Source organism: Vigna unguiculata, chromosome 1, assembly GCF_004118075.2.
Source record: "Vigna unguiculata cultivar IT97K-499-35 chromosome 1, ASM411807v1, whole genome shotgun sequence".
Taxonomy (NCBI): domain Eukaryota; kingdom Viridiplantae; phylum Streptophyta; class Magnoliopsida; order Fabales; family Fabaceae; genus Vigna; species Vigna unguiculata.
Window position 1 is genome coordinate 5,315,335 of NC_040279.1, and position 21,311 is coordinate 5,336,645.

The window sequence follows — 21,311 nt, forward strand, 5'->3', positions numbered from 1 at the left end:
AAGGTGAATAATAGAGAACTGGTACCTACTCATTCTATTAATAACGTCATCTTCATTGAAGTTGTTTTCCATTTGCTTGGACTTTGAGAGAGATAGTAGAGTAAAAGTTGGAAGAATGTAGAATATGATTGAACTGATCTTGAAGTTTAAACTTCTGTAATATATAATATTATACGTAAAAATATAAGATTTCATTCGTACTTTCTGTATAAAAATATCTCAATTATATTGTACAATGTTTAATAAGTTAGTAATTAACAGAAGATAAGTCAAAAAAAATAGTCAATAAAAATTGTATATGGCATCCAATTCTGTTGTGACAACTTAAAATATGTCAACAGATAATTGCTTTGCCATATTTATCTTATTTATGAAAAGTAAATATTATGAAAAATAGACATTTATAAATTCTGTTGTCAGAAAAAATAGATATATCTTATTTATGAGTCACACAAGTTTAAACAAAAGATCTTTTTCACAAAAGATATGTTATTTACGACTTTCATTACATCATGCTACAAAATGAAATCAATTTTCATAAGTTTTGATGTAGCTGGTTGTCATATTTGTTGACAAAAATTGAAAAATGTCAACAATATCTTGTGGACCAGCGTATGAAATAAATAAAAATCTAAATAATGTAACTCAAAAGCGCATAATATTGTTATCATGAAATTGAACATAGAAGTTGTAGTTCAGATGAAATTAAAGATGAAATTTAACATAGAAGTTGTAGTTCAGATGAAATTAAACACAAAACGATGCGTAGACATATTACATTCCCAAAATGAAAGGCATAAAATAAATTGTCTTAAAATAGAATAACTAAAATCAGATCTCAAATCACTGATTTTTTCTTCTTAATATTTCTTTTTAAAAGCTTCAATGGAACATTGTCGTCTTCGATGGATTCAAGTGATGCAGTCTTCTTTCTAGATTCTCTCTTATGTGAACTGTTAACATCATCGTTGGTTGGATTATCTTGGATTAGTTCAGGTGATTGGGATCCACACTCAATTGTTTCTTTGGTAAATCGGACTAATAAATCCTACAGTACATGTTCAAAATTGATAACATGATTAAAAGTATTAAAAAAATACATCATGTCAAAAACATTTATATAATTTGTATACCTCTGAAATATTAACGGTGGACTCATTGACTATACGCATTTTTCCCCTGCTAAACTCACCATTCCCAGCATAAACATCCTTCAAATAGGTATAAATAATGACATTATAAAAAAGAAAAAGATAACTACATTATAATGAGATTATAATGTAACAAATTTGATCGTAAATTATATCTTACCACAGATTTCAACGAAGAATCATTGAATTTCTCAATTATATCATCATCAACACATATTTTCTTCACTCTGAAAGATTGCTCAAGTTTGAAATTCTTATCGTTCCTACTTTCCACTTTAAACAGCAGACTTCTATCAACTAACTCATCAAACTGCTTAGGCAAATTTCCAGAAGAATTCATCTACAAAAACAAAATAATTAAACATTGTGTAATTAAATATATAAGTGGATATATTGAAGAGTATACCTTATCATGAGTGTCTAACATATCAGCACAAGTTTTTTTGAAAAGGGTAGTTGCATCCCTATCAAAGAGGACAAATGTGGTTGAATCGGAAGAGTCAATAACTCGGATCTTAATCCTATATCTGAAAATTGAAAAAAAAATTTAATGAACAAAAGTTGTAATTACAATGTTGTTTTAAATTGACATTAATATTAAAAAACAATTAGTTAACCTTGGAAAGCCTTTTATAACATGCTTGTTACACTTCTCACAAAAGAACATCTTGGAATCTGGATAAATAGCTTTGTTGCACACACAAGCAGTATACCACCAGTCATCGTCAACCAAGATATGCTTAATTGTTCCAAACAATATGTAAGTGGTGACCTTTCAATATAAAAAACATTAATCAAGAGATTATTGTGAATAACAAAAATTGCACAATAATAAAAAAATCTATTCTAACCTCTTTACAATCTTTTAGACCTTGAATGGTGGTCCTAGGTGTAAGTGTTAAAAAGTCCTCTTCGACAGTATTTTTGGAAGTCTGAGAAAGTTGCGTTAATCCTTGAGAGGGAGATTCATTGTTCTCAAACATTCTGTGCAAAAGAAAATATAGTTGTTCTCATAAACAATAAATCTATTATTGAATGTATGTACATTTGAAATATCAAGTTGAGCAAATGAAGGATAATTTGCATTACAAAGTAACGAAAATATTGTTACAAAAATGGATTATAAAGTTCGAATAAACTGAAGAACAATTTCAATATTACCTTGATTTCAGTTCAGATGCTTCCTTGAAGTTAACATTGTACTTAATACGGGTGCAGAACTTACAATTTTGAACTTGAACCTTATCTATATTTAAAAATATAGTGTATGTGAGAGTAACATGGAATAAGTAGTACAAAGTACTTTGTAAAAGTAATAACAAAATTTTACTTTGAAAAGTTTTGACTTTCGCAAATTCTATACTTACAGCAGCATTTTGTACTTCTCCACTTGAAAGAAATACATTCAGTTCATCCACATAAATACCAAACAAAGTACACTCTATTCGAAACCTAAAGATTAAAAAAATGTTATGTCAAATCGTTATTTGAAAAGAAATATAAAAGGAATTTAGTATAGTATAGATATAAAATACCCATCAGCTTCTATTGCTATGACATTTAATTTTGTTGTCTTTCCATCAACTTGCAATTCTCTTTCAGTCCCCAGTCCGACCAGTAATCCCAAAATATCTAAAATGCAATTCATAAATGTTAAATCATATACTTTAACAATAAATGTTTATTAATAAAAATATTAATAGTATTGGAACTAAAAAGATTGACTTACCAACTAAATAATCAATATCAAATGCAGTGGTTGTCAATAAGGACAAAGGTGTGTATTGTGGTTTCATATCAGGAACCAAATTAACATTAAGCAAAGAAACTTTTGTACCAAACTAGAAATTTATCTTATAAGGGTGGTGTGTTGTTCTGTATATTCCAGAATTCGGAGCAACACTGAAATTTTGTATCGCATAAACATGGCCTTCAGAAATCTCATTCTGAAATTTGTAAATTAAAGTACGTCTAATTGAAGCATGTATTTTAGAACCCTGAAACAGATAAAAAGAACATATATAAATTTAAGTATAAATATGTTTAGCATACAAATATTTAATTCATACAAATTTGTAAACGAAAGTAGGTGTAATGGAAGAATTTAAAGAATAACATGAATAATAACCTCTTTGTCTTGAATAACGAACTCCATGGAAAAAGGACACCTCTGTTTAGTGAAATCAGGAACAAACCATGAACGAATGACCCTAACGATAATATTTCAATTTTCCTTCTGGGGACTTACTTCGCTTACGCTCTGGCTTTGGTTTGGAACTTCACAGAGAGACATGTTGAACTCACAACAACAATATTGAAAAATGAAAAGTAAAAAAGTCAGGATTAGATTGGAGACATATTTATACTTACATAGAGAAATAAGGAACTAATAAGACAAAATTGTAATTCATACAACTAAAGTAAAGAAATACCAAAAAAAGGTTGAAATAATAACTTTATCAGAATCTATTTTTTATTGGTCAAAGGAGAGTAAAAGAAGTGTAACAATTAATCAAAACATGGATATGGCAATTTTTGAAATGGTAGAAGAAAGCAAAAAGTAGAATATATTCAAATAAGGACTCTTCAAACATGGAGTACCAACGTTTTGACAGAAGTCATGCGAATATATATTGGTGAAACCTGCAAATAACAGCTATTGATGTCAGAAGAAATTAAGTATTCATATTGATTTATTGACAGGTTTCATAGAAAAGGAAAATTAAGAGAGAAGCATTCTGATGAAAATAAAGCATGAAGCAGATGACTTGAAAGTGAATAAAAAAATTGTTGGCGTGATGGATTAAGCAGTGAACAATTAATTGAAACAGTAATGTGGAAAGAATCAAAAACTGCAAATACATCCTGGTTTCTTATGCATTAACGAAAGAGGAAATGTAGAAAAAAGTGATAACAAACGATAATGTCTTAGACGAAATTTTAGAACTGCAAATCTCATATCATTTCGTCTGTACAACAAGACTACTATATTTGTACATAAAACAAATGAAGTACATACCTGTGATGTGAAACATTAATGGCTTGTAAGAATACGTGAATGGATGTGAAATGTGTTCTGGATGAAGAAACTGTTGGGTCTCTACAAAAAGTCAAATAAAAGTGTGGTGTAGAGAAGCCAAAGAATCTTCTAGGAGAAGGACCTTTGTTAGAAACTTCGAGGAGAAGGCACTGTGTTGGATTATTTAAGTTAATAACGTAAAAAAATAAAATAAAAAGAAATATAAATAGTACAATTAAATATTTAATGAAATGACGGATGCTTACAGCAGAAGAAATCTCGTGGAAGGTGGAAGATAAAGAAACATAATGAAGCAGTGCAAAATGTCATATCAATAGACATTGAAATAAAATATTATAAAAGTATTATAAGGGATGTGTATGAAAAATGTTCTGGAAAGTGATATATTTAAATAAATAAATAAAAATTTTAAAACGCAAAGACATGATATGATTTGTGTCTGACAGTAATTAAATGCCACAGATTTTCGTATATGGAAGAAGATATGGAGCAGGTATGAGTAAATAACTTTGCAGAAGTTCAAAATACACATAGTAAAACATATACATATATATATAATATAATAATAAACAACTAAACTTGATACAAAAAATACATATTATCAATCTGTTAAGTAATATTGTTTATAGATTCTTCATAGCGGATGATAATAATCATTTATATTAAGAAGAACATTGACAGCATTGCTTGCTTGTTGACCGTCAACCTCAAAAATAATTAAATCTTTTCTCTCCAGTCCATGAACTTCACGAAAACGTTTCCATCCACTTCCTATCTTGACTGGTCTAGGTCTAATCAACAACTTGCATTCAACTCGTGCCTTTGGACCGTAAAGCACAATGTGTGAGAACTGAGTGTTGGCAAAATATTGACGTAAGTCTGAATTTAAACCCTGAAAATAAAAAATATAACAAATAATATCAAAAACAAATGATTTTGTATGTGTCAAGGTTAAAAAGAATAAATGAAGTTTTGTATAGAGATTGTATTCAATGAAAAGAAGATAAAAAAAGTCACCAGAAAGCTTGCTTTGCAATTGTACTTAGAAAGCCGGAACTCAAAATGAATTAACTTGGACCTTATCAGAGGAGCATTTGTTCGAACATGACTTAGGAATTTATGGACAGTTGATTCAGAACAGTGATCATAAAAGTGTATTTCAAAAGCAGAATTCCCAGTATGCCTTAAATAACATAGTTTGGGTGGTTGGACTTGATAAAACTTTCTTATATCAACCCAGCCATCAGTAATTCGCGGACCATAGGTATTAATGTTGAAGGTAACATGGTGAACATGGCCTTTTTTATCAGAAATAGTCCAACGTGGCCCCAGTTCATTGCCTAATTGAATGACAAACAAACGATTGACGAACGCAAAATCCTTCAAAATAAAACCAATATAAAAAAAATTAGTAAAGGATGTCGGAGAACAATGATGGTAAATAATGTATAAGAAGCAAGTTCACAAAAACCTGGTCTTCCATGAAAATAGTAAAGAATCCACCCTTCCACTTTGAGCCAAGTATGGATTGTTCACCAAGGATGCATTGCTTAGTGGTCATTTGTAAAATTGGTAAAATAGGTTTGTTTTTGGAGAAATAAATTAAACGCACTCTAACAATGTAAAACAAATTGTTGAAGATGATGAAAATAACAGATTATAAGAACGTCTGTTTTAAAAAATGAAAGAAAGATGATGAACAGAACCGAATATAAAAACGACTGCTTACAAAAATCAGAGAAAGATGAACAGAAAAGATTATAAAAACCACTGCTTATAGAAATGTCTGCTTAGAAAAATGAAACGAAGATGAAGATCAAAACCGATTATCAAAAAGTCTGCTTATAAAAACATGCATAGAATATGGCGAGAAAGAAATATGGCGAGAAGATATAGGAGATGAAGAGAAGTATAGTTCATAAAAGGGTTTAACAGTCATACCTTTCTGTAATGAATAAGAACTTCTTGAAATGACAAAGGATGGCTTGTTATCACAGTGTAATGGTGTTAAGGTGAAGCAGAGAAGATAAGTGGAAATTTGATGATCTCTGAAATGTTAATTACTTTCATCCTGCAAAAAATATTAATGAAACAAATATATACCGGACAGTGGAAGAGTCTGGAGACTGAGATAAGTATGACGCGGCAACAGATGTACAGTGCAATCATCATTGTCGTGAGAAGTGAAAAACATAATGAGAAAAACGTTTCAAATATTTAAACGTCTCTTGGAAAAAGGAATGGTAATTAATTTAATCGGCTGAATCAGTTGAAATAATGAATGAGTGTTGCAGATGATCGAGGAGTTCAATCATCATTACCTCGAGCAGTGGAGAATTAATGCGGGGAATACTGATAGACAGGGTGATTTCAAATTAATTAAAAGGATTATTTATTGTAATATTAAATTAAATTAATATTACAAATTAAAAATTTAAATATTTTGATGTCTTCTCTACAAATAAATAATGAGTAATATTTTCTGTCTTTTAATGACGTCTAACATTAAAATTATATATGTAATTAACAATAATTGATATTTTGTTTAAAGTATTGATTTAAATGTAATAGATTTATTTTATAAAAATATATTAGTGATTAATGTATTTGATAAAAATCTACAAAACTCGTCAACCTAAAACGAAAAAAACAATTAACTTCATACACACTAAATGTATAAAAGCAAACACAGAGAGTAATATATGTTATAAGTGCATACAAAATATAATTCACCTTAAAATCTTCTTATATATATATATATATATATATATATATATATATATATATATATAAAAGAAGATTAACAAAAACAATATACAAAATGTTATAACTTAAAACCAGATTAATGGATAAAAAACTTTGATATGGTTGGTTGTTGTGTGACCTTCAACTTCAAAAAAAACCTCACGATGATCATCTGCAGAAAGTTGATGAAGATTACAAAAAGTTTTCCAGCCAGTTCCAATCTTAACAGAATTACGTCTTATGATCAATTTACATTCGACTTCTCCCCTTGGTCCGTGTAGAACAATAGATCTAAGACCACTGCTTTTAAAATAAGTGGCAAATTCTTTTTTCAAATACTGCAACAAAAAGGATAAAATATCTTACTTATTAAGAAGTCATGTAAATAAATAATCCAAAAAAATTAAAACTAACCATGTGGCTGGCTCGACAATAGTTGAACTTCAAAATGCTTTAAGTTTGAAGTATGTAGAGGACGGCGAATAGAAAGATGGTTGAAGAAGTTGGCTTTCAATGTTGAGTCGCAAACACGTTTAGAGACGTGTAGTTGGAAAGACGAATTTCCAAAATATTTGAAGACAACCAATTTGTCAGACTCATCTGCATAAAAAGATATTAAATCATTCCAGCCTTGGGTGATCATTGGAGTGTGAATATTCATGTTGTACGTAACATTATGAACATTCTTGTCGTAATCAACAATGGTCCACTGTGAACCAAGGTCCTTCATATTACGTATTATGAAGAGTCGGTCGATGTGTCCAAAATCCTTGAAAGATAAGGAAGTTTAGAATAAAGAAATACAAACAAAGAATACAAACGAATGTGAAGGAATAAAAAAAAATACCTGGTCTTTCAAAAACATAGTCACGAATCCGTCAAGCATTTTGCCAGAAAGTATGGCTTGTGGTGTGCGCACGGATTCCATTGTTTGAGAAAAGAGTGGGTATGAAGAATAATTTCAAGAGAAGATAATGGGTCACACAACAGAAATAAGATTTTTCAGTATGTAGTCGCCAATATATAGAAAGAGAAAACGAAAAGTCATCACTGTTGCAAATATATAGAAAGAGAAAAGGATAAGTCATTCCTTTTGGTAGGGTCCGTACTTACAGGTGAAGCGTGCATCATAATTTTTGCAATTAATTGTGAATATAAAAGTGAAAAAAAAGTACGATTTAAAAGATAATAGGGTTGAAATAATAAAATAAATAAATAATTAAAATTACAAATTTAAGATTTGTGAACTGTTTTTTGGACATAAATTAAAATATCTAAAAATATTTGAAATGTCGTGAAAAATGGAAAGTGGCAATCAGAACAGAATACACAGAGTTGTGAAAAATTTAAAGAAATAGTCGAAAAAAATTAAAAATAATAACAAATTACGACATGAACAAAGCTGACATGCATGTGTTGGTAGTCTGGAGATCAAACCTTAAAACAAAAGAAAAATGATGAACATAAGAAGATGAAAAGAAAAAAGCTTAGAAAAAAATATAAAGCATCTCAAGAATCGGTATTTTGCGGTTAAAATAAGATGTTTGTGGTTGTACTCTTGATCTGAAGAATTAAAAAAACTGAATATTAAGATGAAGCAAAGAATCAATTACAATTAATAATAAAACATAAAGAACCATAACATGAACGGAAAATCTCATATGCATGTGTTTGTACTCGTCAGTTAAAGCATTTAAACAAAAGAAAAATGATGAACAAAAGAACATGAACAGAAGAAAGTTCAGAAAAAAATAGAAAGCATCTACAGACTCGATTTATTGCGGTTTAAAAAAGATGTTTGTGGCTGTAATCTTCATTTGAAGAATTAAAAAAACTGAAACTTAAGATGAAGCCAAAAATCAAATACAACTAAGAACAAAAAATAAAGAAACATACATGTTGGCTTGAGAAAGCAAACAAAAAAAAGATATCGAGAAAAGAAACATAAGATGAACGGAAAATCTCAAATGCATGTGTTTGTACTCTTAAGTTGAAGCCTGTAAACAAAAAAAAACATGATGAACAGAAGAAGATGAACAGCAGAAAGCTCAGAAAAATATATAAAGCATCGCCAGACTCAGTTTTTTGCTGGTTAAAAAAGATGTGTGTGGTTGTAGTCTTCATTTCTAGCATTTAAAAACCTGAAACATAAGATGAAGCCAAGAAACCATTAGATCTCAGTAAAAAACATACAGAACCATACCAGTTTGGTTGAGAAACCAAAAAAAAAAAGGTTTCGACAAAAGAAAAAGAAAATCAAAGGAAAATATCACATGAATGTGTTTGTACTCTTCATTTGAAGACTGTAAACAAAAGAAAGATGATGAACAAAAGAAGATGAACAGATGAAATGTAAGAAAAATAGAAAAAGCATCTCCAGACTCGGTTTTTTGGTGCTTAAAAAAGAGGTTTGTGGTTGTACTCTTGATTTCAAGCATTTACACACTGAAAAATAAGATCAAGCAAAGAAACCATTAGATCTTTGTAAAAAACATAAAGAAAAATACCAGTTAGCTTGAGAAACCAAAAAAAAAAAAGATATCCACAACAAAAATGGACAGATGAACGACAAATCTCAGATGCATGTCTTTTTAAGCGTCAGTTGAAGCCTGTAAACAAAACAAACATGATGAACAGAAGTAGATGAACAGATAAAATGTAAGAAAAATAGAAAAAGCATCTCCAGACTCGGTTTTTTGCTACTTAAAAAAGAGGTTTGTGGTTGTACTCTTCATTTCAAGCATTTACACACTGAATAATAAGATCAAGCAAAAAAACCATTACATCTTTGTAAAAAACATAAAGAAAAATACCAGTTAGCTTGAGAAACCAAAAAAAAAAGATATCCACAACAAAAATGGACAGATGAACGACAAATCTCATATGCATGTCTTTTTAAGCGTCAGTTGAAGCTTGTAAACAAAACAAACATGATGAACAGAAGAAGATGAACAGATGAAATGTAAGAAAAATAGAAAAAGCATCTCCATACTCGGTTTTTTGCTGCTTAAAAAAGATGTTTGTGGTTGTACTCTTCATTTCAAGCATTTAAACACCTGAAAAATAAGATCAACCAAAGAAACCATTAGATCTTTGGAAAAAACATAAAGAAAAATACCAGTTAGCTTGTGAAACAAAAAAAAAAGATACCCACAACAAAAATGGATAGATGAACGGCAAATCTCAGATGCATGTCTTTGTAAGCGTCAGTTGAAGCCTGTAAAGAAAAAAAAATGATAATGATGAACAGAAAAAGATGATCACAACAAAGCTCAGAAAAAATAGAAACCATCTCCATAGTCTTTTTTTTTTTGCGAGATGTGGAGAAGATGAAACCATGATCGATGCGGAGAAACAGGGACAGAGAAAGAAAGAGAAAGAAGTGAGAAGGGGTGCCAGAGAGAATGAGAAAGAGAGAGAAAGAAGAAAGAAGGCGGTCGCAGAGAAAATGAGAAAGAGAGAGAAAGAAGAAAGAAGGCGGTCGCAGAGAGAATGAGAAAGAGAGAGAAATAATTGAGACGGAGGAAGCTGAGAAGACTGAGGAAGAGAGAGAAAGAAGTTTTAATTAAAACTTTCGATTTTAATTTCTTTTCCATTTTTTTTAATACTTCAAAATGCTGAGAGAGTGACACATCAGCATTTTTACCTTTTATAGATAAAAATTTGAATTGTGAAGTAGATCAGATATATTATTCAATTGAAAATGTTGTCTTTTGTTAGTTCCCAATTGTATATAGTATTAGATGATAGAAGTTATATTACCAAAATTAATAATTAAATTCAAACTTTCAAACTGTAGAAGTGCAAAAATGCGTTAGTGCGAAATGAGAAGGACAACGTAGAGTCAAGATTAGTGTGCATGTGTGTTTGCTATGGTGAATTTGATTTTTTTTTAAAATAGAGAAACGAAATAAAAATTTATATCATAACCCCTTTTTTTAGTATTAAGAATGAAATTTGTGTCTTATTTCAATACATTTGTCTTCATTCTTGTTAAAGAATGAAATTTGTTTCTCATTTTCGTTAATCTCAAGTAAAGGGGATATTTCATATTATTCCAACTATCAATTAAATAAATTTTACAAAAATAAAAGTCACAAAAAAAAAATATTAAATATTTAATTTCAAAATAGTACACATATTTTTTTTAATTTTAAATTTTAGAAAAAAGTTATGATTACATAAATATTAAAATAGATTATCAAATAACAATTCTTCGGAGAAGATCACATTAGGAAAATAGTCTCATTATTTTTTTAATATGTTCAAAATAATATTTTCATTAAAAGAGGGGAAAGTTTAAATAAAACTAATCAATACATTTATAAGTGAATGGATAATTGATAAATTGTAATTCAGATATATATATATATATACATATATATATATATATATATATTGATTTGTGTTAGAAACATAAGTGTTGGGAATAAAGTTTTATTAATATATTGCTGAAAGCTAATGATATAAATTAATGTAAAGACGGTTCATTAAGGTGATCATAGTTCATTAGAAAAAAGGTTATCTCTTAAAAATTAGAGAAGTTGCTTCTACTATATTTATCAAAGTATATGAAATGGGTTAAGGATTGAGAAGGAAGTTTCCTGTGAAAATGCATCAAAACAAAAGACTATGTTTATGTTCTTGTTTACCAATTTCCACATTTATGTTCTTGTTTACTAAATTTTAAGGAAGCAAAATACGAATATTTATGTTCTTGCTTACCAATTTCGGATATTTTTTTTTTCAAATTTATTTTTTGTCCTTAATAATTTATTTACTCATTCTCATTCTTTATTGTCAAGTCTCATTTACAATTTATGAATTTCTCGTATCATAATTTCTTTTATGTTTTTGTGATATTTAAATTTTGTAAATTTCTTATTTAAAAATATGTTCTATTTTTCCTGTGAAAACCTAGAAAATCACATTAAAAGAATGGCTGTGTTTAAAGTAATGAGATCCTATTATTATTATTATTTAATAATAAATCGCTTATATATAAATAATAGAAATTTCATAAAAGGATTTCATTATTTAGAAAATACTATTTCTCAAACTCCATTCTCTAAATTCTCTTTGACTTCTCTCTAAAATATCTCACCATTCTCTCATCCTTTTTGAAATCAGAGATCGCTAGAGTGATCACTACGACGAGATCTCCAAGTCTGTTTGATCAGAACCTTGTATTAAGTAAGTTATAATTCTGCTCTTTTCTCGGTCTTTTCTTGAAAATCCTGCATGTGATGTAATTTGCATCGCATGTGAGGTTTGTGTATCTTGTAAAAACTTCCTTGTCGATCAGTGGCTCCAATGATGTTCTCTGATCGTGTTTCTGATAATTTTAGGTTGATTTGTGAGCATCGACAATGGGAAGGGGTTTTTAGGTTATAACTGTAGTCGCGCGAATTAATCAGGTAAGGGAAGCTAATAATTGAATTTAATTAAAGGATACAATGAATGTAATTGTGTGTAATCAAAATTGATTGTTTGAAGTGTGATGCAATGTGAATTGTTTGATGTTTGGTATAAGTGAAATTGTGATTGCATTGCGTGAATTGCGGTTGAATTGGAAAATGAACACTTGAATCATGGCTCTAATTGGTATCATCTCACTTTGCTTAAAAACCATTTTGAAAACTAGACAACATTGTCATGGAGCTGCCAATTTGGGTCATGAAATCAAGTGAAACATCTCCCAACGAAAACCAGAATTTGTGTTATTTTCTGGTGTGAGGCTGAGCTTCAGAATTCAAGGTTGAGCCTTGAAAACTGCAAGAGGATCATCAGTGAGTGTTAGCCCAGCAGTGCCTAACGTTGAAAAATGCGAGAAGAATGAGGCTAAGCGCTAGCCGAGCGGTGCCCCAACGTTGGGACCCCTACAAGTTTGGAACAAAATTTTAATGTTGAGGCTGAGCATTGGATCTGAGGTTGAGCGCTGAGCTGCCAGATTTCATGTGTTTGTTGTTTTGATGTGTTTCATTGCATTAACTGATTTGAAATGGATTATTTTGACTGTCTTGGTATGCTTTGAGTGAGATTGGGTGAATATGGACCTGTTGTATGTGAATTATGGAGGAATTTCGTGGAGAAATTCTAAGTGTGGATGAGGTAGGGTATGCAAAGACATAAGGACTCAGTTTTGGTTGGTATCCTGACGCTCCAATAACCATTAAGGCTCATATAGAGTATAATGAGTTATGTCATGAGGAGTAGTAAGATGTCTTAGCCATTGGACTCGATCAAGTCTTTGGCGCGAAGGAGATTTACCTGGTGTGATGATTGGGTGATAACCCCTTGAGGCCAAACTCTGCAGATTTTGGGAATCATACACCGGTGCAAGCCACCAAGAGGTTCGATGTTAATTGCATATATCTGGATAATTGAGTCAAGAGTTGAATGACGTGTGAGTATTGGAATGTTCCTGTGTGAATTTGTGATAATTGATTGTTATTATGCTCTCACTCTAATGTAACATTCTTTAAATCATTATTAGCTTACCATACGTGTTTTATGTTTGTCTACCCTTTGTTTTATTCTTTGTAATGATCACTTAAATGTGTGAGCAGAGGAGGCTGTAGGTGGAGAGTTTTCGTGTGGTGTTGATAGTAGGACTGAGCAGTAGTTTCCAGAGGTCCTGTAAATAGGTGTGTTTTATAGTAAGTGGTTAGAATTTACCTTCCCTTTCTTCTAGAGGTCTTGTACATATAGTATTGTCATTACTTAGTTTTGGATGATTGTATAAGATTATACTTAACTTCCATGCTATCTACTTTGGTTTATCACTATATAATGCTTTATTTAGTAGTTTAAAAGCTATTAAATGAGATGTTACATTTTGGTATCAGAGCAGTAGTTCCTTTAGGGTTTATGAGTGTGAGCTTGCTTAGTCTCCGTTATGTGTTTTAAGTAGATGTCCAGGTGTTATGATAGTACTTGTGGATTGAACTGATGGTTTCTTTCTCGGTGTGAACATAGCTCGGTGTGAACAAAGCTATGGTTGTAGCTATGCAACAATAGAATGCAAACATGGTGAAACAATGTAATCTAGCTATGCAACAAATGGAATCTGCAAGATTGGCAGCTGAAGCCACTCAACAAAGGCATCTATAAGCCTTACAGAAACTGGGAGAGTCTCGATTCCCAACTAGTTCTTCACGAGTCCCTCCTCCTAGATCTCAGGAGTGAAGTTTAGAAGATTTTCTCCAGCATCACCCCCCCCCCCCCCCAAATTCAGTGGCAAAGTTAGTCCAAATGAGGCAGATCAATGGCTAAAAGACTTAGAGAGAATTTTTTATGCAAAGAGGTGCCTTGCAGAAAATAGACTGGCCTATGCAGAGTATCTTTTGGCTGGAGAGGTAGTGCATTGGTGGTCCAGTATGAAGATGATGTTAGAAGACAGTAGAAAGGACATCACATGAGATTTATTCAAGAAGTTTTTTGTTGAATATTTCCCTAACAATGTGAGATATGCAAAGGAGGTAGAATTCTTGCAACTCTTGCAAGGAAACATGTCTGTGTCAGAGTATGGGAGAAGTTTAAACATCTGGGCCAGTTTCACACTTTGTGCATGGATGAAGAATGGCAATGTAGAAAATTTGAGAAAGGAAGAAGCCATACTCTAGGCCACCACATCAAGGGCCTAGGAGATTCTCAACACAGCCACCACCTCAATCGTTCAAATCACAATGTTTTCAATGTGAGGGACCGCACCTAAGAAGTGCTTGCCCACAACTTGCTAGAGGGAGAACGTGCCATGGTTACGGCAAAGAGGGACACTTTGTCAGGGATTGTCCATCAGGCAGAGGCCCAATCTCAAGGCCTACAGTCCAGTCACAAACTCCTCAGAGGCGAGGGAATGAGAGACCCCAGGTTGCGGGTAGAGTATATGCTTTAACGGGGGCAGAAGCCACAAGTTCAAGTAATCTTGTTGTTGGCTCATGTGTGATTGGCGGTATGAGTTTGTGTGTTCTATACGATTCTGGAGCAACACATTCCTTTGTGTCAGAATCTAGAGTTCAAGAGTTGAGTTTGCCAGTTAAGGAGCAACAGTATGATCTGACTATATCCACTTCAGCGTCGGGTTTAGTCAAGACATCTACATTATGTGCTAGATGCTCCATTGTGATTGAGGGACGTCGATTCAAGGTAAATCTGGTGTGTTTACCCTTGAAAGACTTGGATGTAATCTTAGGAATGGATTGGTTATCTGCCAACCACATTCTTATAGACTGCAATGAGAGAAAGTTTTTGTTTCCTAATCCAGAGGATGAAAAGTTGTTGTCTCAACTATCAGTTGAGGAAGGAGATGTGTATGCCAAGATACCGATTGTAGAGGAGTTTGCTGATGTTTTTCCTGAGGATGTACCGGGATTGCCTCCGAAGAGGGAAGTAGAGTTTTCTATTGATTTGGTGCTTGGAGCATGACCAATATCAATATCTTCCTATCTTATGGCTCTAGCAGAGTTAGCATAATTAAAGAAACAAATAGAGGAATTGATAGAAAAGCAGTTCATCAGACTGAGTGTATCACCTTGGGGAGCACCAGTGCTGCTAGTGAAGAAGAAGGACGGCAATTCCCGGCTATGCGTGAACTATAGGCAATTGAACAAATTAACCATCAAGAATAAATATTTGTTGCCAAGGATAAATGACTTAATAGATCAGTTGCACGGGGCTGTTGTTTTCTCTAAAATAGATATGAGATTGGGTTATCACCAAATTCTGGTCAAGTCTGATGATGTGCAAGACGACCTTCAGATCTAGATACGGGCATTATGAATATGTAGTTATGCCTTTTGGTGTGACAAACCCCTGCTCTGTTTATGGATTTCATAAAAAGAATTTTCAGGCCTTTTCTTGACAAGTTTGTGGTAGTCTTCGTTGATGATATCTTGATCTATTCTAAGACCCAAGAAGATCATATAGAACATCTGAGGATAGTTCTAAGTATTTTAAGAGAAAAGAAGTGATATATCAAATTGTCTAAATGTGAGTTTTGGATGAAAGAGGTTCAAGTCTTAAGGCATGTAATATCGGCGCTTGGTATTGTTGTGGACCCTTTTAAAGTAGAAGCCGTGTTACAGTGGGAATGCCCAAAATCCGTCATGGAGATAAGAAGCTTTGTGGGGTTGGCAGGTTACTACAAGAGATTTATTAAAGGATTCTCTAAAATAGTAGCCCCATTAACACAGCTAACCCGCAAGGATCAGCCGTTTGCTTGGACAGATCGCTGTTAGGAGAGTTTTCAAACGTCGAAGCAAAAGTTGACAAGCACCCTAGTGCTAATAATTCCAGACACCAGTAAATTCTTTGAAGTATTCTATGATGCTTCTCTTCAAGCATTGGGATGCGTGTTAATGCAAGAGAAGAAAGTAGTGGCCTATGCTTCTAGGCAGTTGAAGGTTCATGAGAAAAACTATCTTACTCATGACTTAGAGTTAGCAATAGTGGTGTTTGCTCTAAAGACTTGGCGACACTACCTGTACGATGCACAATTCCAAGTCTTCAGTGACCACAAGAGTTTGAAATATTTATTCGATCAGAAAGAGTTGAATATGCGGCAACGACGATGGATGGAATTCTTAAAAGACTATGACTTTGAATTATTTTATCATCCAAGGAAAGCCAATGTGGTGGTTAATGCGTTAAGCAAGAAAAGAATGCATGTTTATGCTTTGATGATAAATGAGGGCAAGTTGATGGAGAAATTTAGAGACATGTAGTTACATGTATTATTGGGGAAGGAAGTCATTAGATGTAGTCACTTGACTATAACTAGTGATTTTCTTGAGTTAGTAAAATAAAAGCAGTTGTCAGATTCTAAGATACAGAAAATAGTGAATTTGCTCGTGTCTGAAAAAGCTAAAGACTTTGTGATGGGAGTAGATGGGGTACTGAGATTTAAGAACCGAGATTGCATACCAGAGAACCCATAGTTGAAGCATATCATTCTTGAAGAAGGGCACAAGAGCCACCATAGCATGCATCCTGGTATGACTAAGATGTACCACGACTTGAAATAGTCCTTTTGGTGGTCAAGAATGAAGCATGATGTAGCTCAGTTCATATCTTCCTGCTTGACTTGTCTGAAAGCAAAGGTGGAACACCAAAAATCGGAGGGGATGTTGCATCAATTGGTAATACCAGTTTGGAAGTGGGACAACATTGCTATGGATTTTATCACCCACTTACCATGATCCGTTCGGAATCACGATGCTATTTGGGTGATAGTAGATCAACTAACTAAAAGTGCCCATTTTCTAGCAGTTAACTTGAGGATGCCAATGGATAAACTGGCACAGTTGTATATCAGAGAATTAGTAAGGTTTCATGGTATACCTTCGAGTATAATGTCAAATAGAGACCCTAGATTTACTTCTAGATTTTGACAGACTTTACAAAATGCTTTGGGCAGCAGATTGGCCATGAGTTCTGCTTACTATCCTCAGACTGATGGACAGTCTGAGAGGACAATTCGATCACTAGAGGATCTACTGAGGACTTGTGTGTTAGACCATCTAGGAGGATGGGATGAAGTATTGCCTCTAGTAGAATTCACGTACAACAATAACTACCATGCAAGTATCGGTATGGCACCTTATAAGGCTCTCTATGGTAAGAGATGCAGAACTTTGTTATGTTGGTATCAGGAAGGTGAGTTAGTGTTGTTAGGACCGGAATTGTTGAAGCAAACCTCAAAAAAAGTATCCAAAATAAGAGACATGATGAAAGCCTCCTTGAGCAGACAAAAGTCGTATGTGAATCAAAGAAGAAGACCTTTAGAGTTTTCAGTAGGGGACCATGTTTTCTTGAAAGTAACTCCCACCACTAGTGTAGGAAGGGCTATTCGTTCAAGAAAACTCTCTCCTAAGTTTATTGGCTCATATCAAGTATTGAAGAGAATTGGACCAGTAGCGTATGAGATCGCCTTACCCCCTCAACTAGCAAATCTTCATCTAGTATTCCATGTTTCTCAATTGAGAAAGTACGTACCTGATGCATCACATGTATTAGAGATGGAAGAATTGCAAATCAGAGAGGATCTCACCGTGGATGTTCAACCTGTTGGAATAAAGGATCACCAAATGAAACAACTTAAGGGGAGAACCATCAGTTTAGTCAAGGTTATGTGGAATAGGAGAACAGGTGACTCTACCTGGAAATTAGAAGAGGATATGAGACAATCTTATCCACATCTATTTTCTGGTAAGTCAATTTTCGAGGTCGAAAACTTTTTATGTTTGGGAGAATGTGAGAACCTAGAAAATCACATTAAAAGAATGACTGTGTTTAAAATAATGAGATCCTTTTATTATTATTATTATTTTAATAATAAATCGCTTATATATGAATAGAAATTTCATAAAAGGATTTCATTATTTAGAAAACATTATCTTTCTAAAACTTCGTTCTCTAAATTCTCTCTGACTTCTCTCTAAAATATCTCACCATTCTCTCATCCTTTTTTAAATCAGAGACCGCTAGAGTGATCACTGCGGCGAGATCTCCAAGTCTGTTCGATCAGAACCTTGAATTGAATAAGTTATAATTCTGCTCTTTTCTTGGTCTTTTATTGAAAACCCTACATGTGATGTAATCTGTATCGCATGTGAGGTTTGCGTATCTTGTAAAAAATTCCATGTCGATCAGTGGCTCTAATGATGTTCTCTGATCGTGTTTTTGATAATTTTAGGTTGATTTGTGAGCATCGGCAATGGGAAAGGGGTTTCAGGTTTTTGTTGTAGTCGCACGAATCAATCAAGTAAGGGAAACTGATAATTGAATTTAATTATAGGATACAATGAATGTAATTGTGTGTAATTAGAATTGATTGTTTGAAGTGTGATGCAATGTGAATTGTTTGATGTTTGGTATAAGTGAAATTGTGATTGCATTGTGTGACTTGAGGTTGAATTGAAAAATGAACACTTGAATCATGGCTCTAATTGGTATCATCTCACTTTGCTTGAAAACCATTTTGAAAACTAGACAACACTGCCATGGTGTCAATTTGGGTCATGAAATCAAGTGAAACATCTCCCAACGAAAACCATAATCTATGTTGTTTTCTGGTGTGAGGTTAAGCCTCAAAATTCAAGGCTGAGCCTTGAAAAATGCGAGAGGATTAGCATTGAACGCCAGCCAAACAGTGCCTAGTGTTGAAAAATGCGAGAAGAATGAGGTTAAGCGCCAACCGAGTGGTGCCCTAGTATTAGGACCCTTTAGGTCTGGAACGAAATTTTAATTTTGAGGCTGAGCGTTAAGCTGCCAGATTTCATGTGTTTGTTGTTTTGATGTGTTTCATTGCATTAACTGATCTGAAATGGATTATTTTGACTGTCTTGGTATGCTTTGAGTGACATTGGGTGAATATGGACCTGTTGTATGTGAATTATGGAGGAATTTCGTGGAGAAATTCTAAGTGGAGAAATTCTAAGTGTGGATGAGGTAGGGTATGCAAAGACATAAGGACTCGGTTTTGGTTGGTATCCTGACGCTCCAATAACCATGAAGGCTCATATAGAGTATATTGAGTTATGTTGTGAGGAGTAGTAGGAGGTCTTAGCCATTGGACTCGATCAAGTCTTTGGCGTGAAGGAGACTTACCTGGTTTTATGATTGGGTGATAACCCTTTGAGGCCAAACTCTGCAGAGTTTGGGAATCATGCACTGGTGCAAGCCACCAAGAGGTTCGATGTTAATTGCATATATCCAGATAATTGAGTCTAGAGTTGAATGACGTGTGAGTATTGAAATGTTCCTATGTGAATTTGTGATAATTGATTGTTATTATGCTCTCACTCTAATGTAACCTTCTTTAAATCATTATTAGCTTACCCTACGTGTTTTATGTTTGTCTACCCTTTGTTTTATTCTTTGCAATGATCACTTAAATGTGTGAGCAGAGGAGGCTATAGGTGGAGAGTTTTCGCATGGTGTTGATAGTAGGACTGAGCAGTAGTTTCCAGAGGTCCTGTAGATAGGTGTGTTTTGTAGTAAGTGGTTAGAATTTACCTTCCCTTTCTTCTAGAGGTCTTGTACATATAGTATTGTCATTACTTAGTTTTGGATGATTGTATAAGATTATACTTAACTTCCATGCTATCTGCTTTGGGTTATCACTATATAATGCTTTATTTAGTAGTTTAGAAGCTATTAAATGAGATGTTACATTTTGGTATCAGAGCAGTAGTTCCTTTAGGGTTTGTGAGTGTGAGCTTGCTTAGTCTTCGTTATGTGTTTTAAGTAGATGTCCAGGTGTTATGATAGTACTTGTGGATTGAACTGGTGGTTTCTTTCTCGGTGTGAACATAACTCGGTGTGAACAGAGCTATGGTTGTAGCCTTCAAGCATCTAAGGTCATTATCCTGGCAAAGACTAAGGCCTCCCGCTACTCTCACCACTTGGATCAGTTTACTCTACGTGAGACTAACTGGTCCTTTAGAGCTTCGGGATGTGATCCTTACTTGAATCTTTACCTTAATTATATACACTACACACCACCATGAAATCTCACCAAGAGATTCATGGAATTACGTCTATGTCATTCCACATCCTTGTTTCTCACACCAAAACCACATGTTACACTATAACATCCAAATAGCATGCCGATATTCAACCAACCACCCATGACTCATGATTTAATTCATACCAAGTTCATCAATCCCAGTTCACACAAGCTCATAAGACAAGCATAACCCCATACTTCATGCATTTTTAAGATATACAGCCTATCATAGATAAATCAAAGAAGTACAAATCAAACCTGCACCATTCTTGCTTAGGCTAGGAGCCTTCGCCCAAGTGACAACGACTGTCTCGCTTAAGCTAGGAATTCTCGCCTGAGCGAGACCTGCAATAGTGGCACAGTGAGCACTCTACGAATTCTCGCCTAAGCGGGGCCTTCTCGCCTGGGTGAGATCGCTCTTCGCCCAAAACTAAGTCCCTCGCCTAAGCTACGATCCAACAGAAACATACAGGTTTTCCACAATTTCTCGCTTAGGCGGGACCCTCTCGCCTAAGCGAGATGGTTCATCGTTCAAATCGAGAGCCATCCGCCTGAGCTCGAGCTCGAGCAGAAAACCAGGGCGAGCTCCTACTACTCTTGCCTAGGCGAGACGAGCTCGCTTGGGCGAGGATATCAGTTCTCACCATTGTTCCACGCATGCAAAGCCAGAAACAGTTCCACAAAACATTATAGTTCAGTCTCACACAAGCACAAGCATTTTCCAATCATTTTATGCATAAAACAGAAGTGAAAAAAGCAACATACTTCAAAAAGCAAAAAACGCTAGCAAACGCAAACAGGTTCTTAACCAAGGAGCACCACAACTCCAAGAACTAGAATAGTGAGCTGAAACGTGGAAACCAGA

At 33.6% G+C, this 21,311-nt stretch overlaps 2 protein-coding genes across 2 annotated transcripts; one reads left to right on the forward strand and one right to left on the reverse strand.

Moving 5' to 3' along the window:
• Positions 1-838: 838 nt before the first annotated feature.
• On the reverse strand, positions 839-7,864 carry LOC114187459. The gene is made up of 11 exons (XM_028075724.1): positions 7,784-7,864; positions 7,351-7,705; positions 2,687-2,783; positions 2,515-2,603; positions 2,313-2,397; positions 2,003-2,135; positions 1,769-1,923; positions 1,558-1,678; positions 1,312-1,491; positions 1,134-1,211; positions 839-1,048 (listed from the first exon to the last, which is right to left on the reverse strand). The coding sequence occupies exons 1-11, from the start codon at positions 7,862-7,864 to the stop codon at positions 839-841; spliced, it is 1,584 nt and encodes a 527-aa protein (XP_027931525.1).
• A 7,028-nt stretch (positions 7,865-14,892) lies between these two features.
• Positions 14,893-15,363, forward strand: LOC114187470. The gene has a single exon (XM_028075734.1). The coding sequence runs from the start codon at positions 14,893-14,895 to the stop codon at positions 15,361-15,363; it is 471 nt and encodes a 156-aa protein (XP_027931535.1).
• Positions 15,364-21,311: the final 5,948 nt, after the last annotated feature.